Genomic DNA, 23,362 nt, shown 5'->3' with positions numbered 1-23,362 from the left:
TCAAGGCATACTGTGTATCGTGAGCGACCGCGGAGGGCCTGGTGAGGTTTTCGGCCATAGAGGGATCGGCAGCGGAGGGTGGGGAGCAAGCGTGCAGAAAAACTGCGATACCCTGGGGGAGCAGTTGGCTGTTTCAAGAAGCCTGTCCACCCCCCCCCCCCACCCCCCATAGGTGAATGGAGGGAGAGGGTGGAGTGAGGGAGGAAGAGGGCGTCGATTTTCGGCAGTTTGTGGAAGCATGCCAAGGAGAACGCACATTCCACTACTGACAACTCTGGGTCTTTTTTGGACGACGATTTTCCCCATTACATGTGCTGCAATACGCCCTGTTCATTACAGGTGCTTGTCTTTTCATTACAACTTCGAAGCGCAATTAAAACTGTGGCACGTTTCTTGCCATCAGTTGTGGTATCGTGTACTGGCTTCGATCACCTGGGCTGTAGGATGGTTTTTCAGCAGGCGTCTGTATCTGACTCTGACGTCAAACAGCAATAGATACTGTTTGCTTACACGTAATACACTTTTTAAACTCCTCTCTGTAGAACAGCAGTATCTCGTCAGATGAATGTATTTCGCACCATAATGAGTGAAGATAGTACCTTACACCCTTGCCTTCTTCTCTCTCTAGTGCAACAGTGTAACACATCATACACTAATGGCGGAGACATTCCGTCACAGTTTATTGTGGCGTAAGTTACTTGCGTGCCGTCCGGTTTTCTGCCTATCTTTGACAAATATGAAGAAACATCGTAGATGCCTGTGCTGTATGGAATGACGTCAATGAGGACAGGAATGATGGAAAATAGTGTTTTCGAACGAATTTGGGTTCTTCTTGTTTGAAAATGATGGCCGCATTTGGTTGGCCGCACGTAGGAGGAGTGGCATCACAGTGACTGCATTCACACAAGAAATGCAGCCAGTTGAACACCTTATGGTGTCAGGTGCCATTGGGTACAACCAAAAATTACAACTGGTGCGCGCTCGGGATACTGTGACCAGTGTGACCTACGCGAATGACACCCTGCGACCCATAGTCATACCCTTTCTGCACAACACCCAAGACGCCATTTTTAAGCAGGATAATGCATAACCACAAGTTGTTGCAGGAATACGTGCCTTCTTGGTATCACAGGTTGTTAGTATTTTGCCCTGGCCCACCGGATCACCAGGCTGGTCGCTAATCGAAAATGTATGGGATGTGCTGAAACAACGTGGGCAGCATTGTGACCCAATGTCAACTACGACAAACGAACTTTGGAACATGGTGAATGCAGCATGGATCGCTATCACAGGACGCCATTCTCACCGTATACGTGTCGATGGCATCACGCATGCAACAAGTTAATAGGGCCCATGGCGGACCCTGTGCATACTAGGCAACAGGACACATGATCAACCAGCGTGACTGAAATGCTAATTATTTCTGTAGAATAGATCGATGTACTTGTCCTATGACTAGGGACATCCTATCTCTAGAGGTTCCAGGTGTTCTTTGTTTTCGAAGAAGACTTCGTCTAGGGTATCAAGAGCAGCTGAGCTCGACGACAGATACGAACAGGACATTCCATGCTAATTCAACCCTTCGCCAGTTATTCATCAATTACAATGACTAGTGAGCGGTGGCTATGTCTAACTTTTAATGTTTTACGGGGTATAATTGTTCCTGGATGATTGTACATAATTCCTTTAATAAGTACGTGTAAAATCTTCTATAAGGTAGGAATCACAACCTAACGTTATTAGTACACTTGTGACCTACTCATATTCTCTTATTCCTAATAATGTCTCCATATTAATAACCACGTTATGCAGTACAAAGCTGTAACGGTATGTTTTATTAGAGACGATCGATTTTGATCTAGGGACGGATCATCATCGGATCCAATAACCACCTCATCTATTCATTTGTGCAAATGGAATAACAGTCATCAACTGTGCATTGTTCTATCATTAATAATCAGCTGTAAATACGTAACATTACGTGCATTTAACCTCGAAGTACTGTACAACACCACCTCCATACAACATTCCTACTTTAGAAACCACGTGTAACGTGGAATTTGTTGCTGAATCGCCAAATACCGTGTGCCTTTGATGCAATAGTTCATGTCCACTAACAGGGCTCATTCCGATTTTGCTTGGTTGGTGAGTGTACTATGAAAGTCACTGTATAGTAGGGGTATCTGGATACAAAAGAGATCACTTGGTCTGCATTTCCATTGCTCCCAGTACGTCACGGTATCCCATTCAAGACGAATTACTTGACGTCTCTTCTTCGATGTAATGAGAATCCTCAGTATAATGTGTGCCAACCGATTTACAGTCATTTCTTCAGCTTCTGTCATAAGAGACTGTAATGCACTCGTGAAGTCAGTACATATTACGACTTTGTAGCTTGACTAAAGGGTATCTCTACATTTCAGTTCCGAAAAAGTTAGTTTATTAAATGTACTGTGTTCTAAATTTCGAACCACATTTGTGTGTTTTGTTTTAACTGATACGCTTCTACCTAAAAACATAATGATACCTCACGACTGAATAGCTAAATCGTTCAAATTTTAACTGCTAACTGAAGAAACCGTTTGAAAGCGCCATAGGCACTGAAACTTGCCTACAGCTGGAGATGAGTTCAGCCGAAAATTTGCGAAAATCTAATAGTGTTCCGAAAGGATAGGCTAAACACAGTTGGCGGTGGCGTGTTAGTTGCTGTTAAAAGTAATTTATCTTGTCGCGAAACTGAAGTAGACAGTTCCTGTGAGTTACTATGGGCAGAGCTCATTCTTGGCAATAAAATAATAATTGGGTCCTTTTACCGACTAGCAAATTTAGATGATACAATTGCTGAAAGGTTCAAAGGAAACTTGAGTTTAATTACAAACGCGTACCCGACTTATAAAATTACATTTGACGAATATACATGTTTAAGTCTGGAGCTACGTATAAAAGTCATCCGACATTGTGCTAAATGCATTCTCTGAAAATTATTTCGAGCAGTTAGTTCATAAGCGCACGAGAATCGTAGACGGTTGTGAAAACGAACTTGACCTTTTAGCAACGAATAATTCTGAGCTAATAACAAGTATCAAAACGGATAACGGGATTAGTGAACACAGGGTTGTCGTAGCGAGACTGAATATCATAACTCTGAAATCCTCCAACAATAAACGAAAAGTATACATATTCAAAAAAGCAGATAAAAATTCACTTGATGTCTTCCTGAGAGACAATCTCCAATCCTTCCAAATTATCAGTGTAAGTATATACCAGATGTGGTTTGAATTCAAAGAAATAGTAACGACAGCAATTGAGAGATGTATACCAAATAAATTAACAAACGACGTAGCTGATCCTTATTGGTACACAAAACGGGCCAGAACACAGCGACACAAAATCTCCAAAATTGACGATCTTTTACAGAAGTTGGAAATTTAGCTCGGACTTCAATGCGAGATGCTTATAGTAGTCTCCAGAACGAGACTTTGTCTCCAAACCTGGCACAAAATCCAAAGAGATTCTGGTCGTATGTGAAGTAGGGGAAAGACGCAATCAATGCCTTCTCTGCGCCATACCAATGGAGATTCCGTCGAAGACAGTGCTGCCAAAGCAGGATTACTTAACATAGCCTTCCGAAATTCCTTCACCAACGAAGACAAAGAAAGTATTCCAAAATTCGAATCACGAACAGCTGCCAACATGAGTAACATAGAAGCAGATAACCTCAGACTAGTGAAGCAATTTAAATCACTTAATAAAAGTAAGTCTTCTGGTCCAGACTGTGTACCAATTATCTTCCGTTCAGAGTATGCTGATGCAATAGTTTCATACTTAACAATCATACACAACCGTTCGCTTGACGAAAAATCCGTATTTTTATAACCTCAACGGCCGTAAAATACGTACATATGTACTGAAATTGTATTGTGACAATAGGTGTACTGTAGAACATCCAGTACATAGTGTTTATACAAAACAACTTAAATTTCCTTTCCTTAGAAGCAAAAATTCAATCTTAAAAAGTCTGCCTTCCAATGTCCGATTATCGCGATTCTTCTGTATTCACAACAGTATTTTCATTTGGTAACTGGGAATTGCCCAAAGATGACAATTCGTATATCGGTGTTTATTTCTGCATCTACATCTACATGGATACTCTGAAAATCACATTTTAGTGCCTGGGAGAGCGTTCATCGAACCATCTTCACAATTCTCTGTTATTCCAGTCTCGTATAGTGGGTGGAAAGAACGAACACCTATATCTTTTCGTGCGAGCTCTGATTTCCCTTATTTTAGTATGATGATCGTTTCTCCCTATGTGGGTCGGCGTCGACAAAATATTTTCGCGTTCGGAGGAGAAAATTGCTGATTGAAATTTCATGAGAAGATTGTGCTGCAACGAAAAACGTCGTTGTTTTATTGATGTACACTCAAATCCTGCATCATTTCAGTGAGAGTACGTCCCCTATTTCAAGGTAATAGAAAACATGCTGCTATTTTTTGAACTCTCTCGATGTACCCCGTCAGTCCTATCTGGTACATATTCTGAAAGAGGACGGACAAGCGTAGTGTAGGCAGTATCTTTATTAGATCTGTTACATTTTCTAAGTGTCTTACCAATAAAATGCAGTTTTCGGTTAGCCTACCCCATAACATTTTCTGTTGTTCCCTCCAATTTAAGTTGTTCGTAACTGTAATTCCTGCGTATTTAGTTGAATTTAGTAGCTCATGCTGCGCTTTGGCTTTTGTGCATCACTCGAAAAGATCCGACTTTTATCTTTTCAAGTGCCTGTGGAGACATGGATTTGCCCACAGCTAAGAGTTCTAACATATGGCTTCCAGAGCCATCACGCACCAGTAACGTGATACTCTCTGTCTGTGGTACCCTTCCTGAAACTTTTTTTTCTTCCTCCATTACAAAAGATTTTCTTGAGAGTTGCCGCCAGTTTAAGCCTGTTTCATTAACATTATACAGTTGTTCAGGCGTAACTAAGGTCTATTTCGTCGATTTTGGCGTTTAAACCTTGGATGAAATGAGAAACTTCAGTGTCGTCAGCTGACCGTTTTTTTGCAGCCCATCTACAAGAAACGAATTGCATGCCACTATTAAAGGTTTGAAAGTAGCCATCGCTGGCTCGAAAAACCATTTTTGTCGGTCATTTCACGATAAAAAAGCTCGGATTTCTGTTTTAAAATATCTCCCGAAACTGGGACATCTCTGTTTGTTGGTTAAACCAAACATAGAGAATTTCCTCTACTTGAGGGTATTCACTCTTGCTAGGGTTTTTCCTCTTAGTGTCATCTTCTACAGAGTTTATAAATTGTTCTCTTTTACCACCTATTTTTTATTATGTTGTAAACGGTAGGTCACCCGGTATCAAAAGCTTTAGGAATAGACCTAAGAGATTCACCATGGTAAAACCTTTTAACAGTTTCCCGTTTATCAGTACGAAGTAAAGTTTTAAGCTTATGTTTCGCGTTTCCATTTGTTTTCGCCATCACACAACACCTTTAAAAACAAAAATTAAAACAGAATATTTAATCCATGTAACCAGAACTCTCAATAATACAGTTTTACACTGACGTGAGGCACGGGACAGATGGGACGCTCCTGTTGCGACAAGTGTGAACCTATATGTGTCTGGAAAAAGCGCAGTGCCCACATCCGACAAGTTGCCGGACTACCGAACGCGTCGGACTGTCAAATGTTGGACTATCGCGAATCTTCTATATTATGGTCCGGGACACGAAGGTGAAAAGTTCCATCACAAAAGTAATGCTCTTCAAACCGTCTATAGAATCGTAATCACAGGTGTTTGGGGATGGTCTGATACAAAATGAAAAACTTTCAAACCGCCAGTTAAAGCATTATGTTTTGACGTTTTGTAAGACCGATCGTGTCCATTTCACGCATAGGGAACAGTACTCTACAAGCATAGTTTATTTTGCATGTTGACTGAACGTAAGTAGGTCGAGTTCAAAAACTTTTGTTGATACTGACAGACTAATTCAAGGCACGATTCGTGCTCGAAAGAATGACTAACGTTACGATGTATACAAGACTACCAAAATATTTGCGTAAGGCTCACATTTCTTAAATGTCCTCGGCAATTATTGCTAGTGTTCTCTGCTATGTGTCTAGCACATTTTGTGATATATGTAGCAGGTACTGCGGTCTCGCTTGATGCAGACTCATTAGGCTCCAAAGTTGCGTTGAAATTGTTGGTGTAGATCATTGCTTCCAACTGAGTAGTTCGTAGTCTTGGTTCGTCATTTAATGAAGCAGTATTACAGCAATAAAATTTAATATTTTTGCGGTCATTCAGCTTACTTTTGTTATCTCCACAGAGGCATATTGATACGCATCCAGTACCCGACTAAAGGTCATTGGTTACATGCTCACGAGTATTCCGGTCGCCACAAGGTTAATAATGATTCCCAATAAGTAAAACAGTGACTTTGCCACACTTCGAGCTTCCTACTTCTAATGCGTTGCGTACGATATGCAGGGTGCAACAAAACGATACTGACGAAGTTAGAGGTTGATGGTGGACACCTGCCGCGAGGTTACCCCATCCCCAGCGAACGTGAACTGTAAGAGGGATAGAGGTGCTTCAACGCCAGCTAACGTCCTCCATGCTATCAAGCCCCCCCTGTGGCCTGTCAGCACATCAATTTACGTCTGTTGCCGAAGGGATGACCTAGCGCCAGGCGTTGGCCCCAGTGACTTCGTCATTCTATAGCGTTGCTGAATGACGTTTCCGGACGTGGGATTTTGTTCTCTATCTGTTCCCAGGACAATCTTTATGGCGTTTCTATTTTTGTTGGTATCGTTGAGTTACATCTTGCACGTTTGATTCTGGACATGTTAGCATTTCATAGGTACTTAATATAACGGCTGGTGGTAATCGTGTGGGTCGAGAGTGTGATAGGTATTTATTGTGTTAGCAGCTGGTTCTAAGTGTGTGAGTCAAGAGTGTTTGCAAACCCGGACAGATTACATGTTGACGAGGGTAAGCGAATAAGCACCTGCATTTCCACTCTAATGGCCTTTTGATATCAGGACTCAGCGCGCTCCCCGGCCACTAGCTGGCACAGTTCGCTTTGCTTGTGGTAAGTTTCTGTGCTCTCTCATCCCTCAGTTGGCCATTTTCCGTTTGCACCAAGGAAGAATAAGAGTCTGTTGTGGTTCGGAGGTGTGCCCCAGGAGTGTAAATCCGGTGAAATACGGAGATAACGTTTACCGTGGGTAAATGGTTACCACCGGCCGGTGTGGGCGAGCGGTTCTAGGCGCTGCAGTCTGGAACTGCGCGACCGCTACGGTCGCAGGTTCGAATCCTGCCTCGGGCATGGATGTGTGTGATGTCCTTGGGTTAGTTAGGTTTAAGTAAATCTAAGTTATAGGGGACTGATGATTTCAGATGTTAAGTCCAATAATGCTCAGAGCCATTTGAACCATTTTTTGTAAATGGTTACCATTGTACTGATCATTTCCAAACCGGCCGAATAAGTGCGAAGGCCGTATAAGAGCATGCTGTCCTGCCACATCCACTACTGATGTCAGCGCTGAGCAAGCCTTTCACCTGATTTAGAATAATCCACGAGCCACGGGAAGGCAGATGATCATTAGTCGTCGTCGTGCATGTGACGTCATCAAATTCAACTTTCGTAAAGTCTCAGCAAACAACTCATTGACGACTACAAGCGCAATCCTGCGAGAATCTGTTAGTGGTTACTGAACTATCGTACCAATGAAATTGGAACGAATTTCAAACGAATAATCACTGGAAATGAGACGTGCCTCTTCACTTATAAGATGAGAGCAAACGCAGGAGCATGGAATGGAAATACCACATATCTTCAACCAAAAAGGAATTTAATGGGAAGCCACTTGCTGTGAAAGTAACACAGTTTTTTGGATTGCACAGTGGTAAATTTTCGATCATTACCTCAGGAAACTGGTCAACTGTAAACATTCAACATTACAATGGTATGCTTTTCTACGAGTTGAAAATTACAATTTGAAACAGACGCCGAGGGGTATTATCAGTCGGTGGTAGCAAGCGTCCACATATTACTGGCCAAACCGTTCAGAGCCTTGAGAATATCCCTTTGGGTGTATTGAAGCATCAAACATACCAGGCGCGACAATGAAGTAATGAGAATGACGTGAAAAAAAATGTTGCTTACCGTTTTAGTCACGTTTAGTGTTGTCTCCTTCAAAGTAGTTCCATTCTGATTGCACACACTTGTTTCAGCGCTTCTGCCATTGATGGTAACGTTTCTGGAACTCATCTTCTGTAATATCCTCCAAGAACCTCGTCAGAGCTTTTTGGACATCTTGTGTTGTGTGAAAATGGTGTCCCTTGATCGCCGTTTTAACTCTTGGAAATAGAAAAAAAGTCGCACTGAGCGATATCTGGTGAATAAGGTGGCTGTGGTAGTAATGAAATCCGTTTTGAGGTAAAAATTGCTGTACTGACAGAGCAGTATGGGATGTGTATTATCGTGATGCAGAATCCAATTATCAGCAGTGTTGGCACGGACACGAAGAACTCTTTTACGAAGTCTTTCTCAAATTTCTTTTTAGTAATATTGGTTAACTGTTTGCCCAGGAGGCACCCACTCCTTATGAACAATTCCCTTGGAATCGAAGAGGTTGATGGGCGTCCACTGCGGTCGTGATCTTCAACATTCGCTCTGCCCTCACTAAACATTTTATGCCAATGAATAACTTGAGCTCTTGACATAACCTCCTCTCCAAAAGCCTACTGAAACTTACCGTAAGTTTTCGTCGCGTTTTCACCCAATTTAACGCAAAAAGAAATGACTTAGCGTTGCGCAATATTATGCTGTTCCATTTCCGTGACGAGAGACACAAACATGTGTTAACTTATTACACCACAACTCACGACTGAGCAGTTGCATCGATATGCTGCTTGGACTAGAAGCAGCTTATAGACCAAGGTCAAAGATATTGTGCCTACGCAAGCCTGCAGCGTTGCCCCATCTTGCGAAGAAAATCAGTCTCATTATTTTACTGTCGCACCTCGTATGGTCTTTGTCTTGTCCCAATATATTTCGTATTTGTTTCATCCACCTTAAGATGGTTTAACTGGTCGTCGTTTGGCCACAGATGAAGGAAGGTGAAGGAAAAATTGCATTTGGTTGCTTTTCTGTCATGACCAGTCGCATCCATACATCAGTGCCCACACCCTTCGAACTCTTAAAAATTGCGCTTGAAGGTACTATGTTACAAACTCGTTGCTCGACATAGGGGCTGGCATACTTCATACGTTACGACATGATGCACAGAGATTATCTACATATTGATTAACGTTGAATTGAAAGTCAAAATCCTCCAACAGAAAATAAATTTACAAATTATACAACCCTTAACGGGCTATGTTTTCATCTGTAAAATTACAAAAAATGCTGTTCAAATAGTCACTGTTATAGGCAGTTCTGTTTCACAGTACCGGTTACTGCCGTCTAAGCTTCCACGACACCAGACGGACTGTGCAAGTAAGCTGCTTTGTGTTGCCACAGGAGAGCGGGGAGTTGTCACGCCTGGCCGCGGTGGTGCGCTGCTGTCGGCTCGCACCCCCCACCATCCGCCACCAGCAGGGTGCGACGCTGGGCGGCGCCGAGCTCTCCGTCTCAACCGCCGCCGCCGCCGTGTGGAGGCATTGCGACCCGCGCAGGCCCGCCAACCTCACAGGTGAATAAATAATGTGCGCGCCGCGCCGTCAACCGTATCTGCAGGATCTTCTTACAGAGCGCCGGCTTCCAGAGGCGCGTCGTTCCAGAGTCTACTTTCTTGGCCGTTATGGCTGGCTTTTCAGCCACGACTCGACTTGAAATAGAAGCGAAATAACTTCCGACGCATATCGTTTAAAGAAGCCCATTCATTACGTAGCATCTGCTTGCATCATCTAAATGGAAATCCTACAACGATGTGTGTCACCTTTTGATCCACTTCTGATCTTACAGTCTTCCATCTTGCAGACATCTACTTTCGTGTCTCAGCGAATCATTATCTCAAATAAAAGGGAGGCTATTCATTTCAAGCCCAGTCCGTGAGAAATTTTACTAGCTTCAAAAAGTAACTACCTGAAACGACTGCATCAAGTGAGTGAACACTGAAATTAAGAGCAAACTGGCCGGAGATGGTAGCTCGTGACGGCAGGAATGATTTTTGCCGCCTTGGTTCTGAGACTGTCGGTATCTTTAGACTCTTGCTACATTAGCGAAGGCAGTCAGTGGCGAACATGGAGTACATGCACGGCTCACTTTGAGCAGCACGGTACCCACAGTCGATCGCGGTCCTCCGTATTATCGTGGAAGGAGTAAACTAAGGATCAGACGGTTCTGTGACTATCTCGGGTGCGAATTTTTCGACGTTCGCCATTGGATAGACTAACTGTAGAGTCACTTATAATACCTCAGGAATGCATAACACCCAGAAAAAGGTTACTCAGGTAGCGGGCTATGTGTGGCGTACATAGAGGTCTTTCTTTTTCTTTTCTTTTTTAAGTTAGAAGAATCAAAGATAGATTAGCTACATTACTCTCAGAAGAGACCACCCAGATCGGAAAAATAAAATGCTGATGGGTTATTTGTAAGCAGATGGGGCATCCTTAATGAGGTCCTAGAATTACTCCAGCCTATTACTTAAGGTTCTAACACTCACATAGTATTAGGAACAGAAAGCTGACTGATGTGAACATAAGCGGAATACATAATCCAGATTAGAACATATTTCGCAAGGATATGCTATTCATCAGTGCAACCGATGTATCTTTTGCCGTAAACAACTAGGTATTGTGTAGTGAGGTTATTATAGATCCCTATTGCTAAAAAGTTTGCGTAGTGGTGAATATCAAAGCTTGGTCAAACATGGTAAACAGGAGCATTTGTAAATCACCTCCGTCAAGAGTTATAGTAGTAGAGCGATTCAGACGGTCATTATCAAGAGTAAGTTTCCAGACCATGCTACTGTAATACTGGGAGACTTGAGCTTCCCAGCTGTAAAATTGGAAAGTCGTGGAATCAAAAATTAGGCAGAGTAAGAGATTATTGTGAGAATTTTCATAATATTGTGACTGACAAATAACTTCGTGCAAATAAGTGAAGTACTGACATGTAAGCGCAGTAACTTAGATCTACTAACGCACCCGAAGGAGGGAAGGCTGTCAAAGGCGCGAGTATTGCAAGGAATATTAAAAACAGTAGGACAATGTTTTCAGTTAACAAGGGTGACAGGATACAAGTTGTAGAGTATCTCAGTTGTTGTTGTCATCTTCAGTCCGAACATAGGTTTGATGCAGCTCTCCATGTTACTCAGTCCTGTGCAAGCCTCTTCATTTCCTAATGACTAGTGCATCCTACGTATATTTGAACCTGCTCACTTTATTCATATCTGTCTACAATTTTTGTCGTCCACATTTAGCTCCAGTACTAAACTGGTGAGCCCTTGATGTCTCGAATGTGTCATATCAACGGAAATTTTCGTTTAGCCAAGTTCTATCACGAATTTCTATTCTAATCATTACGATCCAGTACCGTCTCATTAGTTCCATCATTTACCCATCTAATCATCGGCATTCTTCTGCAGCACCTCATTTCAACAGCTAACGATTCTCTTCTTGTCTGAACCTCTTTCGTCCATCTTTCACTTCTGTACAGGGCAACACTCCAGAAAAATACCTTCAGAAAAAACTCTCGTTCTATATGCTTCTGTGTTGTGACATTTGTCCACCAGCTATTTCTTCTTAGCCATTTTGCACTTCTGTCAATCCCATATATTTTGCCGTTCGTATTCGTTTTCGCTCGCTTCATTTGCCGCATTGTTATATTTTCCCCTTTCATCAGATAAACTGAATTATGACTTCTAAGGATTTATACAAGGCCTTGTCTTTCTAATTGTGTGACTCACTGCTGCCTTTACTATTTTTCGTCTCTCAGTGCAACACATTGGTCTTCCACTCCTTTTTCCTGTTGTCCTGCTGTAATCAGTCGTCGCCCAATGTTCCGCCTGAAATTCTAAACAACCTCTGGTTATTTCAGCCTACCCAGGATCCCTCTCCTCATTTTCTACGCTTTCTACAACTTCTTAAGATTTAATTTACAGATCGTAACTAATAAATTGCTATCAGAGCACATGTTCTCCTCGAAACGTCTTACAGCTTAAAATCTCATTCCGAAATATGCTTTACCATTATACACTCCTGGAAATTGAAATAAGAACACCGTGAATTCATTGTCCCAGGAAGGGGAAACTTTATTGACACATTCCTGGGGTCAGATACATCACATGATCACACTGACAGAACCACAGGCACATAGACACGGGCAACAGAGCATGCACAATGTCGGCACTAGTACAGTGTATATCCACCTTTCGCAGCAATGCAGGCTGCTATTCTCCCATGGAGACGATCGTAGAGATGCTGGATGTAGTCCTGTGGAACGGCTTGCCATGCCATTTCCACCTGGCGCCTCAGTTGGACCAGCGTTCGTGCTGGACGTGCAGACGGCGTGAGACGACGCTTCATCCAGTCCCAAACATGCTCAATGGGGGACATATCCGGAGATCTTGCTGGCCAGGGTAGTTGACTTACACCTTCTAGAGCACGTTGGGTGGCACAGGATACATGCGGACGTGCTTGTCCGGTTGGAACAGCAAGTTCCCTTGCCGGTCTAGGAATGGTAGAACGATGGGTTCGATGACGGTTCTGATGTACCGTGCACTATTCAGTGTCCCCTCGACGATCACCAGTGGTGTACGGCCAGTGTAGGAGATCGCTCCCCACACCATGATGCCGGGTGTTGGCCCTGTGTGCCTCGGTCGTATGCAGTCCTGATTGTGGCGCTCACCTGCACGGCGCCAAACACGCATACGACCATCATTGGCACCAAGGCAGAAGCGACTCTCATCGCTGAAGACGACACGCCTCCATTCGTCCCTCCATTCACGCCTGTCGCGACACCACTGGAGGCGGGCTGCACGATGTTGGGGCGTGAGCGGATGACGGCCCAACGGTGTGCGGGACCGTAGCCCAGCTTCATGGAGACGGTTGCGAATGGTCCTCGCCGATACCCCAGGAGCAACAGTGTCCCTAATTTGCTGGGAAATGGCGGTGCGGTCCCCTACGGCACTGCGTAGGATCCTACGGTCTTGGCGTGCATCCGTGCGTCGCTGCGGTCCGGTCCCAGGTCGACGGGCACGTGCACCTTCCGCCGACCACTGGCGACAACATCGATGTACTGTGGAGACCTCACGCCCCACGTGTTGAGCAATTCGGCGGTACGTCCACCCGGCCTCCCGCATGCCCACTATACGCCCTCGCTCAAAGTCCGTCAACTGCACATACGGTTCACGTCCACGCTGTCGCGGCATGCTACCAGTGTTAAAGACTGCGATGGAGCTCCGTATGCCACGGCAAACTGGCTGACACTGACGGCGGCGGTGCACAAATGCTGCGCAGCTAGCGCCATTCGACGGCCAACACCGCGGTTCCTGGTGTGTCCGCTGTGCCGTGCGTGTGATCATTGCTTGTACAGCCCTCCCGCAGTGTCCGGAGCAAGTATGGTGGGTCTGACACACCGGTGTCAATGTGTTCTTTCTTCCATTTCCAGGAGTGTATAATCAATTTCCACGTTACAACCTTCTTTCATGATTCTTAAACAAAGGTTTAGCGATGATTCAATAACGCTCTGAAAAAGCTGGAACGTGGAACATTTAGGGCTTAAGTAATACACACATCAAAAAGGTTTTGCATCTCCTCGGTTCCGAGAGTTCCGGAACCTGTACAGAAACTTGGAATAGAGATCAACATAAACATTATTTCCGCCCTTTTTATTCCTCATGAAAACCACACATTGCATGTTGTACCACCATACAGCGCGACCTTCAAAGGTGGTGGTCCAGATTGCTGTACACACCGGTGCCTCTAATACCCAGCAGCATGTCCTCTTGCACTGATGCATGTCTATATACGCGGTGGCTTACCATCCACAAGTTCATCAAGGCACTGTTGCTCCAGATTGTCCCACTCCACAACAGCGGTTCGCCGTGGATCCCTCAGAGGGGTTGGTGGGTCACGTCGTCCATAAACAGACCTTTTCAATCTATCCCAGGCATGTTAGATAGGGTTGAAGTCTTAAGAACATGCTGGCCACTCTAGTCGAGAAATGTCATTCAGAAGATGTGCACGATGGGGGGCACGAATTGTCGTCCATGGAGACGAATGCCTCCCCAGTATACTGTCGATTTGGTTGCTCTATCGGTCGGAGGATGGCACTCACGTGTCGTACAGCCGTGACCACAAGCGGCGTATATCGGCTCTGCATAATGCCACCCCAAAACAGCAGGGAACCTCCACCTTGTTGCACTCGCTGAACAGTGTGTCTAAGGCGTTCTGTCTGATCGGGTTGCCTCCAAACACGGTTGAAGGCATATGCAGCACTCATCGGTGAAGAGAACGTCATGCCTATCCTGAGCGATCTATTCGACATGTTGCTGGGCCCATCTGTACCGCGCTGCATGGTGTCCTGGTTGCAAGGATATATCTCGCCATGGACGTCGGGAGTGAAGTTGTGCATCATGCACCCTACTGTGCACAGTTTGAGGCGTAACACGACGTCGTGCGGCTGCACGATAAGCATCATTCAACAGTCTGCTGTCAGGGTTCCTCCGAGCCATAATCCGTAGGTAGCGGTCATCCACTTCAGTAGTAGCTCTGCGGGGGGGGGGGGGGGGGGGGGGGGGGGGGGGGACCTGAGCAAGGCGTGTCATTGACAGTTCCTGTCCCTCTGTATCTCCTCCATGTCCGAATAACACCGCTTTGGTTCACTCTGATACGCCTGGACACTTCCTTTGTTGAGAGCCCTTCGCGGCACAAAGTAACTATGCGGACACGATCGAACCGCGGTATTGATCGTTTAGGCGTAGTTGAACTACAGACAACACGAGCCGTGTACTCCATTCCTGGTGGAATGACTGGAAGTGATCGGCTGTCGGACCCCCTCCGTGAAATAGGTGTTGCTCATTCATCGTTGTTTACATCTTATGGCGGGTTTAATGACATCTCTGAACAGTCAAAGGGACTGTGTCTTTGATACGATATCCACAGTCAGCATCTATCTCCAGGAGTTCTGGGAACAGGGGTGATGCAAAACTTTTTTGGTGTGTGGATATTCCAAAGGTTGAGAAACAAGTAGATTTTTTTAGTTTTAGCAGAGACAAAGAAGAAAGACAGAGGCAGTGCAAATATTAAGAAATACCAGCATATACGGTGTGGTAATAATAAATTCGCAGTGGCTAAAGCTGCTGTGTCTATTTTGATAACGAACAGATGGAAATAAAGAATAAAGAACTGGGAGGAGGTAAATGAGAGGTTCTTCAAGTTGACGATTGAAATGTTTAGTAGTGAAGTGCTTATAATAACAGCATATGCTCCCTGTGACGGCGCTACCATCACTGACCCAGAGGAATATTTTGAGGCCGCGCGTAGTAGCGGTGCGGTTTGAGGCGCCTTGTCACTTACTGCGCGGCCTCTCCCGCCGACGGTTCGAGTCCTCCCTCGGCTATGGGTGTGTGTGTTCTTCTTGGCATAAGTTGGTTTAAGTAGTGTGTAAGTCTAGGAACCGATGACCTTGGCAGTCTGGTCCCTTAGGAATTCACACACATTTGAACATTTTTGAATATTTTGATTGTCTTAGAGATATCACTGAATCAACTTATGCACAGTGGCAACTGTTTGTACGAAGGACTTAAACAGCTGAGTTGGGTTTAGATTAAATAATAATGTGGTTAGAAAATCTCGTGAAGAAACGCTGAATAACAATGGAAGTAGGTAAACTGAAGTAAGTGATCAGACGCAATGTCAAATTAATTTTCCAACATAAGGACATCCATAAGTACTCACGGATTCAATCAACTAGGAACTGAAGGTCAATTATTGACTTAGCAATTGCCAAGCAGGACAGAAGTTCGGTAGTCCAGGATGTGAGAGAGTTTTGAAGGCCGGAATGTGGAATAGTTCTCCATATAGTACTGGGAAGAGTCATCATCCCCCTAATGCAAAAATGTACTGAAGGAACAGGAAGAAGGGCGCAGTAGAGAAACGCCGTGGCTAAAGATAGGGCTTCCGCAGGACAGGAGTATACGAGACCTATAACAGATGAGTTGAGCAGAAACTCACATAGTATAAGGACGGATCTGAAACAACACTGAGTATTGAAAACCCTGTTTACTGGGAAATGGTGAGGAGGCTCTTCGAGGAAGAGGTACAGGTGCTGACAGGATGACTCAGGCCTTAAGTGAAAGGACTGAACAAAAGAAGACTGCTTACTAGAAAAGGTTAAGCTATAGAAGACAGGAAGGTAGAGTTCACTATAACACAGGAGACGTTAAGCGAGGGTGGCTGTTAGATCGTTACATAGTCTCTTTGGTGGTCGGCACATGTCCAGACGAACAAAGAACGTTTTGCTATGTGCTTTGGTTGAGAGCATTCTAAGGTACGGTTCAGAGTATTGGACAGTAAACGAGAGACAAAGGGGGAAAATTAAAGCTGTAGAAATGGACGGTCATGGTAGAGTATGAGAGCGATCCGCTAGCATTGACTGAGTAATTAATATGTAAGATTACAGATGGGTGCTGTGGAACCAGTTACAGATTGGACTGATGGTCGAGCAGTGAGATGGTATGGACACGTCCGACGGATGGAAGAACAACGACGGCTGCAGTCTTTGCTCAGCTGGTCTCCATCAGGGAGTAGAAGTCGAGGGAGACCAATGGCAGCGGGAAGAGGAACTATACCTAGAGCGATGGGAAAGAAAGATCCATCGGATAGAAATTTGTGGCATCTAAGAACAGGCAACTGCTGATAGTGGAAGCGCCTGCTGAAGTAAAGCAAAGTAAGAAAAGTTCTACCACGTGGCTTCCGATTTCATTCCTTTCTCCCAGGCCGTATTCACTTTTGATTTGTCCATCTCTTCCTTTACCAACCAGCGAACTGCAGTCGCCCATCACAATGAAATTTTCCTCTCTCTTAGCTGTCTAAATAATTTCTTTTTTCTAGTAATATATTTTTTCACTCTCTTCATCCTCTACTTTTACTATTGTGGTGGGTGTTGACTTCGGCTCTGTCTTGGCTGTGACAATGTGCTCACTATGCTACTCATGCCTTCCCGGTTAGCCGTGCGGTCTGCTTTCCGGGCGGGAAGGCGGATTATTGTCGAAGTCCGGTGTGCCGGCCAGTCTGTGGATGGTTTTTAAGGCGGTTTTCCATATGCGGGCTGGTTCCCCTTATTCCGCCTCAGTTACACTATGTCGGCGATTCCTGCGCGAACACTTTCTCCAAGTACGTGTACACCATAATTACTCGACCACGCAAACATTGGGGGTTACACTCGTCTGGTGGTGTAAGACGTTCCCCAGGGGCCGAACCGCACAATAACCCTGGAATCGGTGTGGGGTGGCGGTGAGGTGAGTGGACTGCTGTATCCTGTTGTGAGGTTGTGTACCACTGAGGCTACGGTGGGGAAGTAGCCTCTCCGTCATTTGTAGGTTCCCAGTTCCATACAATACAATCCAATGCTACGCGTGATAGGTTACTGCATACCAATTTCCTTATTCATTTTTAGACCTACTCCTGCACCACTCATATTTCATTTCGTGTTTACAATCCTGTACTCACCTGACCAGAAGACCTGTTCGTTCTGCCACCGAATTTCAGTAATCCCCGTTATATCTGACCTCAACAAATTAATTACCATTTTTCAGTATTCTAACTTACCTGCCTATTTAAGGAATCTAAACCTGCTTGCTCAGTCAGTTTTGTTCTTCCTTATGACATAGTGTGTAGTCTCCACATCGAGGTCGGAGAGGGAGATTATTTTACCTCCTAAGCGCTTCACCCGAGAGGATGCCATCATCATTTAACTATACTACAAAGCTGTATACCCTCGGAACTAATAACGGCTGCAGTTTTTCCTTTATTTCAACCGTCCACAGCAGCAGCACAGCAATGCCATGTTGATAATGAGAGAAGCTTAAGAAATGAATTAAAATTCGTGCCGTGGTAGGACTTGATACTACGTCTCCTTGCTTACTAGGCAGATATGCTAGCCATTACAACACCGCAGAGATACAGCTAACAGGGCTGCATGGACTACCCTAGTCCAACTCACCCCCTAAGACAAACCTCAATTCAGGTCTTGAGCCATTTTCCCCTCCTTAGATCTTCGCTGTTCCCATTGCTCTCTAGTATTGGAATAGCACCGAACATTGGGGGCAATGGGAAAATCCTGCCTGTACCTCAGAAGTGTAACTTATCTATAGATATCATATAATTAGATTTTGCTTGAGATATTTGGGTCTCACCTTTATCTATGATAATGATAGAAGCTTAAGAAATAAATTAAAATTTGTGGCACAGCTGGAACTTTTTGTAATATATATAAACTTTAATTTACAGTCCTAACAAATGCAGGTATCCACAGGGAGACAGACATTAACATGCTGTTCCTTTGTTTTCTTCTATTGTCTTTTTTATAAATCGTAGACTATTATTCGTCAATTTTCCTGTGGCTGGTTTTTGAATAATATGTTCATGCATTTAGTTAAATAGTTTCATTGCTTTGATTTGTTGTAGTGTGAATATAGTGCTTTTAGGTTTCATATGTATGTTGCAGGGTCACAGACCTGCACATATAGAGGCATGTTCACTATATGTGGCAAAAGAGAAAACATAAATGTGAATAACAATATGAAGATCCTATACTTTGGTAGACGAATCAGTTTTACATGCGTAATTAATTTGACTAACGATGTAAAGAGTAAAATATACATACCATTATTAAAAGGGCTATGAAACCTAAGACATTGGACGCTTGATGAGCAGGAGTTTACATATTTATCACTACAGTAAATGCAAATTTCCCTTAAGTCAAATAAACTTTTATTGTTAGGAGTGAGGTGGTGAACCCGAGCCTCCTTTAGTAGGCAGGTGTGTTAGCCATTACACCACTGCAGCAGTATAGTTAACACAGCTGCGTGGAGTATCCTAGTCGAACGCCCCGCCCTAACAACACGTGAACTGAAGTTTGTGTTATGGAGGGCGTTCGACTAGTGAAGCCCATTCAGAGGTGTTAACTATATCGCTGCGGTGGTGAAAGGGCTAACATATGTGCTTTGTAAACAAGGAAATGTTGGTCTAAGTCCCAGACAGCCACTAATATCTATTCATTTCTTAAGCTTCTATCGTTATTGTAGATGAACATGAGACCCAAATGCCTCAAGTAAAATTTAATTATAATGCCTTGTTCGTTGATGTTAAAAGGTCACATGCAGCGTAACAATCAACAATCAAATAATCAACATTAAATATTCAGCTCTGAGGACAAAGATATGGAGCATAAATGGGTAGAGTTCAAAACCATTCTAAAATAAAAAAAAAAAAATAAAAAATTGCCCAGCAGTTGAAAGACATCTGTTTCGGATGAGATGCGTGTGAGCTTCTAGACTATTCGCAAAAGTTTCCTCCCCCACCCCCCTTCCATCGTCCCTTTCCACCTCTCTCCGCCTTGTAGTAATTTATCGTACGCCAATGTAGTACCTAAATTTACCTAGCCACCGGCAAAAACGTATGTCGTCAGACAGGCTAGCATAATAGGCATATATCGCCGACAAAAATCTCTTGCAGAATTGAGGAACGTGTTCTACACTATGTGATCAAAAGTATCCGGACACGTCGCTGAAAATGACTTGTAAGCTCGTGGCGCCCTCCATCGGTAATGCTGGAATTCAATATGACGATGGCTCACCTTAGCCTTGATGACAGGTTCCACTCTCGCAGGCACATGTTCATTTAGGTGCTGGAAGGTTTTTTGGGGAATGGCAGCCCATTCTTCGCGGAGTGCTGCACTGAAGAGAGGTATCAATGTCGGTCGGGGAGACCGGGTACGAAGTCGAAGTTCCAAAACATCACAAAGGTGTCCTATAGGATTCAGGTCAGGACTGTGTGCAGGCCAGTCCCTTACAGGTTAGGTTAGGTTAGTGTTGTTTAACGTCCCGTCGACAACGAGGTCATTAGAGACGGAGCGCAAGCTCGGGTTAGGGAAGGATGGGGAAGGAAATCGGCCGTGCCCTTTCAAAGGAACCATTCCGGCATTTGCCTGAAACGATTTAGGGAAATCACGGAAAACCTAAACAGGATGGCTGGAGACGGGATTGAACCGTCGTCCTCCCGAATGCGAGTCCAGTGTGCTAGCCACTGCGCCACCTCGCTCGGTAGTCCCTTACAGGGATGTTATTGTCGTGTAACCACACCGCCACAGCCCGTTCATTATGAACAGGTGATCGATCGCGTTGAAAGATGCAATCGCCATCCCTGAATTGCTCTTCAACAGTGGGAAACCAGAAGGTGCTCAAAATATCAATGTTGGCCTGTGCTGTGATAGTGCCACCCAAAATATGGGATGCAAGCCCCCTTGTTGAAAAACAAGACCACACCATAACTACACCGCCTCCGAATTTTACTTTTGGCAGTACACGCGCTGGCAGATGACGTTCGCCGGGCATTCCCCACACCCAGACCCTGCCATCGGATCAACATATTGATTACTGTGATTCGTCACTCCGCACAACATTTTTCCACTGTTCGATCGTCCAATATTTATGCTGCTTACACCAAACGAGGCGTTCTTTAGCTTCTACCGGCGTGATGTGCGGCTTATGAGCAGCAGCGTTTCTCACCTCCAGCCTAACTGTCATAGTACTTGCAGTGGATCCTGATGCAGTTTGCAATTCCTGTGTGATGGTCTGGATAGATATCTGCCTATTACACATTACGCCCCTCTTCTGCAGTTAACAGACGAGATCGGCCTGCACACTTTTGTGTTGTACGTGTACCTTCATGTTTCCACTTCACTATCACATCGGAAACAGTGGACTTAGGAATGTTTAGGAGTGTGGAAGTCTCGCGTGCAGACGATTGAAACAAGTGACACCCTACCACTTGACTACGTTCGATGTCCGTGAGTGCCGGGGAGCGCCCCATTCTGCTCTCTCACGATGTCTAATGACTACTGAGGTCGCTGATATGGAGTACCTGGCAGTAGGTGGCAGCACAGTGCACCTAACATGAAAAACGTATATTTTTGTGGGTGTCCGGATACTTTTGATCACATAGTCTTTGTTCGCCCACGGTGATGTTTTTGGAGACCTAAAATCTCCTTTATATAAGGAACAAAGTTGTTTTTCCAAACAGAGATGCAAAACTCAGATCTCTCTCTTCGTCCGGCCGGCCGGTGTGGCCGTGCGGTTCTAGGCGCTTCAGTCTGGAACCGAGTGACCGCTACGGTCGCAAGTTCGAATCCTGCCTCGGGCATGGATGTGTGTGATGTCCTTAGGTTCGTTTGGTTTAAGTAGTTCTAAGTTCTAGGGGACTGATGACCATAGATGTTAAGTCCCATAGTGCTCAGAGCCATTTGAACCATTTTGAGCCTCTCTTCGTCCTCGAGATTGGGTTGGGTTGTTTGGGGAAGGAGACCAGACAGCAAAGTCATCGGTCTCATCGGATCAGGGAAGGAAGTCGGCCGTGCCCTTTCAGAGGAACCATCCCGGCATTTGCCTGGAGTGATTTAGGGAAATCACTGAGAACCTAAATCAGGATGGCCGGACGCGGGATTGAACCGTCGTCCTCCCGAATGCGAGTCCTCGAGATGCGAGCGTCAGACATCAGCTTTTTGATCTCAGGAAGGCATTTGGTACACATTCGATTTGTCGTTTAGTGAAAAATTACGAGCTTTCCTAGTGTGGCACTAAATTCGTGGTTAACTGCAAGAGTTAATAGAACAAAATGGGAAAACGCAAAGATTGTTTGGTAACCTTTTAGTGCCGCTGATATTAATAATTTATAAATAAGCTAGTGGATAATGATGGGGAATCCCTGAGGCTATTTGCGGACGATGCTCTTTCTACGGAACAGTTGCAACGCTAGAAGTATGTGGCAACATGCAGAAACGACTGCAGTCGGTGGCGACTGGTGCAGAAACTGCCAATTGATTTTTAATATATGTAAATGTAACGTACTGTGTATAAAGAGGCGAAATAATCCAACGAAGAGCGGTATGTTTTATCACAGGATCATTTTTCCACGCGAAAGCGTTACGGAGATGCTAAAATGAACTCCGCTGGGAGACGCTACAAGAGACGTATCTAAGGAGAATTTTACTGTTTGAATTTCGAGTGTGTGCGATTCAAAAGGAGCCTTACAATATTTTGCTTCCTCCCACATGCTTCTCACAAAATTATCACGACGAGAAAATTTAAAAAAATTGGTTTGTTACGGAGTTTTAACGACAGCCGTTCTTGTAACGAGGCAGTCGATAATGAAACATGCAACAGGGCGAAAGACACAGTTTCAAGTCATCCAGATTTTCTCTGGTTTTTCTCGTCCACAAAAGAGTCATTATAAAAATTTGAGAGCAAAGACATCAATGTTAAAAGTACAACAGTAATTGTTCCGTTAACAACGAAGTCTGCTGCGAGGGAGAGAAATTGATTACTTGCTAGAAGAAGAAATCGTGAAACATCGAAGACATAGAAAATCCAGAACTGACAGGATTTCGGAATATCATACAATAAAGTAAGGCATAATCCACGAATAACATTAATTTGGAAGTGGCAAGAAACGACTCTTGAAGATTGTGTGTAAAATTTGTGAGGCTGGAGATGCAACATGCACACAATGTCGCAGAAACTAAGGACAGACAATTGCGAAAACTATAAAGTTGCTGACAAAAATAATGTATAGAATAACGAAACAGAAGAATTAGGATCGGTTTGATCATCAGTTTGGCTGTGAAAAAGGTAAAGGGCCCAGAGGGACAATTTGGACATCGCACATGACAACTGAAGCAAAAAAAAAAAAAAAAAAAAAAAAAAAAACACGCTGTAAAATGGTGTAAGATGTTGGAAATTTACACATAATTAGTTATATGGTATAGAGAAAGGTGGGTAATCTACAAAAACCAAGACGGAACAGTACACATGGAAGACCAAAACCGAAATACTCGGGCTAGAAGGAGTGTAATCTTTCGTCCGTATCGATGTCTGTAGGCCAAAGAAGCAATGACGCAAATGAAAGAAAGGTTCAGGAATGGGATTAAAACTTAGGGCGAAAGGATAGCAATGGTAAGAGCCGCTGATGGTGTAACTATACTCAGTGAAAGTCAAGGGGAATTGCAGAAACTGTTCAATGGAATAGACAGTCTAATGAGTAAAGAGTATGATTTAAGAGTAAATCAGAAGTTGTGGTATGTTCCTATAGGACCAAATTGCTGAGGTCATCGGCAG

At 44.2% G+C, this 23,362-nt stretch overlaps 1 protein-coding gene across 1 annotated transcript in view; it reads left to right on the top strand.

Annotated features, from left to right (window-relative positions):
• LOC126473975 (uncharacterized) overlaps positions 1–23,362 on the top strand; it is a 593,366-nt gene that overhangs the window by 418,842 nt on the left and 151,162 nt on the right. The window contains exon 3 of the mRNA XM_050101364.1: positions 9,544–9,715. Coding sequence (XP_049957321.1) covers positions 9,544–9,715 — 172 coding nt within the window. The remainder of the gene's footprint in view (positions 1–9,543; positions 9,716–23,362) is intronic.

This window comes from Schistocerca serialis, chromosome 1, assembly GCF_023864345.2.
Source record: "Schistocerca serialis cubense isolate TAMUIC-IGC-003099 chromosome 1, iqSchSeri2.2, whole genome shotgun sequence".
NCBI lineage: Eukaryota > Metazoa > Arthropoda > Insecta > Orthoptera > Acrididae > Schistocerca > Schistocerca serialis.
The sequence above is the reverse complement of the archived record's forward strand: the minus strand, read 5'-3'. Positions and strand labels throughout refer to the sequence as shown.